The 3634-nt window shown below is 42.5% G+C and overlaps 1 protein-coding gene across 2 annotated transcripts in view; it reads right to left on the bottom strand.

Moving 5' to 3' along the window:
- Window positions 1-1140: 1140 nt before the first annotated feature.
- Window positions 1141-3634, bottom strand: part of FOXN2 (forkhead box N2) — a 17529-nt gene continuing 15035 nt past the window's right edge. For both annotated transcript variants that reach the window (XM_009694922.1, XM_009694923.1), the window contains exons 4-5: window positions 2458-2526; window positions 1141-2012 (exon numbers count right to left, since the gene is read on the bottom strand). In XM_009694922.1, the coding sequence (XP_009693224.1) occupies window positions 1495-2012; window positions 2458-2526 (587 nt within the window). In that variant the 3' untranslated portion in view covers window positions 1141-1494. The remainder of the gene's footprint in view (window positions 2013-2457; window positions 2527-3634) is intronic.

Below are 3634 nucleotides of genomic sequence, written 5' to 3'. Positions count from 1 at the left end.
AAGGGGGGGAAAAAAAAAAAAAAAAAAGAGGAAAAAAGTTCACCATACCACTAAAACATTTTTGGCTGAAGGATGTCTGGGAACTATAAAGAGATTCTCTTATTGCAAAAATTAATTGTAAAGGAATTTCTTCCCAAAACAGAGAGGTCCTCCTGAGTACATCCAAAGGCTAAAGCCTCGCCTTGCCCCTTAGATGCCCCATATGCGGCAGGAGGCTGACAGGGGTCACACAGCACAAGGCACAGTGATCTGGGAAACAGAAGGTACGGATAGCCCATGGGACAAAAACAACAAGCGCTGGGGTAAGGGGCAAAAACCCCAAAAGCAATTCCAGGTTCACCAATTCAAAAGGAAGCTATTCTATTTTGTCTCAGATTAGGGGGCAAGACATTCCCTTTTCAGCAGCTGTTCACCACTCCGCCACCTAAAGCCTCCACCTTGTCACCACCATCAACCGATGGGTTCTTTTTTCCCCCCAAACTGGTATAGGGGAGGAGAAGGGTAGATGATGCAGGACGACGTAGCTACTACGTATTCAACAGTGGTGGTTAACATGAGGACAACATCAAACTTGGCAAGTGGCAGCTTGCACTGTTGGCTACATCTAAGGTGCATGCATGTACGCATGCATCTGCATGAAAAGGACACACGCATCCCACTCCCAAAAAGACAATTTGTCTTAAGATTAAAACAAACAAACAAACCACAAACTGTTTTCCTTCAGGAATCTGACCTGCATACAGCAGATTTGGGGGCAGAGGAAAAAAAAAAACAAACCACCAAACAAAAAACCCAAAAAACCACAGAAAAATAGAAAAAAAACCTGCAGTGGTACCCACCTCATCTCCCCCTTATCCCCACTCTTCCAGGGGGTACTTACTGGCATCTTGCTGAAAGCAGCTCCCGGAGCGGTACAGGTTTTCAGCCACCGTGTCAGATGGGATGAAAACTGCAGCCGCTCAGAGTTGCTCCACCAGTGTTTCCACCGAGACCTATCTCAGGAGAGCAAAGAGAGGATGGGTGGGAGGAGGCAACGGAGGCCAGGACCTTTCCCCCCCCTTTCTTTCTTTTTTCAACTCCTTTTTAATCCTTTACATGGATTAGCCTTAGGGCAAAATTCACCTCTGGAGATGAGGCCAGCAGAGATGTAAATACAAACCACAACGTGCATCTGAACAAACATATCTTGGGGGGGGAGGGGAGGAAAAAAATCAACTATCAAAAAAGAAAAAAAAAATTAAAAAGTGATCATTAAGAAGTATGCTTTCAGGTTTTCACAAGTCATGCATCTCTTCTAATTTGAGAAGATTAAATAATTTTTTTTTCTTTTTTAGGCAGTGATTTAAAAATAAATGGCTAAATTATAGTTAGCGCCAAAAATAAAAAAGCAATGAGTCCTCTTATGGCTTTGATCTCCCTTGTGAAGGGCAAAAGTAGAAGAGTATTGCCACAATTAAAAAAAATATATGTATATATTCAACACTGACAAACATACTATTTTTTCCTTTGCTTGTGACAGTGGGTCTTTGCAGTACTTAGTAAGGAACTCAAGCACGTTTGGATGCCAGCGAGGTGGAGCAGAGACCCCGCTGCTTCTTTCAACTCCTCATCGATTTCTTGACATAACTCCTCGAATGCTTTGTTGGCAGGCTGACTTTCCTCAGAGGTATCTACACAAGGTTGTGATGCATAGCCACTATCTCCAAGAGGATCATCTTCATAGTCAACGTCTGTATCCACTTCACTGTGAAATCCTTCGCTGCCATCGCTTCCGTCATGGCTGGTCTTGGAGATAAATTCATAGACCTCATCAAGGGAGGACAAGGAAGACACGCTGGACCTAGATGCGCAGCGCTGGGAGCCCATGCTGCTGGCACTGTAGTTGTGATCCTCCTTCGGATCAATATTGGTGGCCGCAGAATCATTTTCCTGCAAATTTATGTCACTGGGAGGATTGAATGCGCTGCTGTAACTCCTCTTCTTAGGTGTCTTCAGAGGCTGAGGTTTCTCACCTATTAAAAACAAGATTCATCAGTAAGCAAATACTCCAATGAGATCACCTGCAAAACAAGCACACGACGGCTGGCTGACTGCAAAGGAAGCTAAAGTTGAGCATTTAAGAATTCGTAATATCTTGTGCACATTTACTGTCATCCACAGAGGACAACGGTCTTCAGTTAATCACAACTAAGAGCTACTTCTGTTTCTCCAGCTAAGAAACTCTTCTTACCATCTAGCACAATGCAGAAAAAACAAAATTAACTGGGGAAAAAAATAAAAAAGAGGTGGTTCTATAAAACTCTGTAATGCTAGCAGAAAGAATTATCAAACCAGAATTGCTTCTTGACTGCTTTTACTATTTGGAAACCAGACCATAGTTGTTTTCTCAAATTTTCTAGAGAAAACATTTAGCTACTGGGTAGAGAAGAAAACCAGAGTAAAACGGCTTATGCTTACAGTCCAACATCCCTTGTTGAATGGAAGTATTTAACAGCATCATTGCAGTAGCAGCATCAATATCGGATTCTGTGAAGGAGAAGCAGCAAAAACATTAGATCTCAGGTAAGCCTGACAAAATGAGATCCCTAGAACATATGAAGAATATATATCTGCATATATTGGCCTACAGTGAAGAGCCAGGGAGGGAGGAAGATGTACAGATTCAGACAGAGCATGACTCTTATACAGTGCAATACAGTTACAGAACAGTTTCATATCTTAACTATGATATTCAAAAGCTGAATTCTCACATTGCACTTGCCAAAGTTGAAGCCAAGAATCAGCGACATTAATTAGACATTCATAGGACGATGTTGCTTCTATACTTATCAACAAGTGGCTTTTGTTTGTACTGGTTGAGAAAGATTATGCATATGGCACAGAAAAGCATCTCAGCAGCTTCATACCCTGGATACGTGAATATGCAAGGCTGAGAACAAACGTGCCCATTAACGAAGCACTAATTGAGCACACCTCGCTCCTCCAGCAGCGTTTTTCATTCTAACAAGAAGTCAAACGGAAGAAATTGAGAAGACAAGGAGGAAAAGGGCACTGAACTGCTCAATCTAGAAAGCATGGGGATCTAAATAATAAATAGGCACTTTAAAAGGTTTAGGTGAACTGCAGTGCTTTTAGCTACGGTGACAAGCGCTGCTGTAAAAGGCCATCCTTTGCTGACCGGAGTGGATTGCTTACATCTCAAAAAGGGCACCTTGAGGATATTACGGCAAAGAGTAACATTTCTAACCATAAACAGATGAAAATAAAAAGAAACAAGGACGCCTTTCACACTCATTTCAGGATGCACTCAGGCACTTTAAAAAAAAAAAAAAAAAAGAGGAAATCCAAGGTCTTCCTTCACTCACTTCAGCTATGGATGATGAATACTTGAATACTCCTTATACAGGAGAGAAATATATAAGAAATACATACGGTGGACTAACCAGGCAAGAGAGAAGCAACAAGACAGTGAGCTCTCACAAGAGCCTTGGTGTCTCAGAGCAAAAGCCCCCAGCTGAGCTGTACACCCGTACATATGTATGTATGTGCATAGGAGCTATGAGTGGAGAAGCGGGGCTGGAAGACAACGTGCTGGAAGGTACCAGCAGTGAGCAGAACGGGCTCTCAGTCCTGC

Source organism: Cariama cristata, unplaced genomic scaffold, assembly GCF_000690535.1.
Source record: "Cariama cristata isolate BGI_N322 unplaced genomic scaffold, ASM69053v1 scaffold36782, whole genome shotgun sequence".
Classification (NCBI taxonomy): Eukaryota; Metazoa; Chordata; class Aves; order Cariamiformes; family Cariamidae; genus Cariama; species Cariama cristata.
The sequence above is the reverse complement of the archived record's forward strand: the minus strand, read 5'-3'. Positions and strand labels throughout refer to the sequence as shown.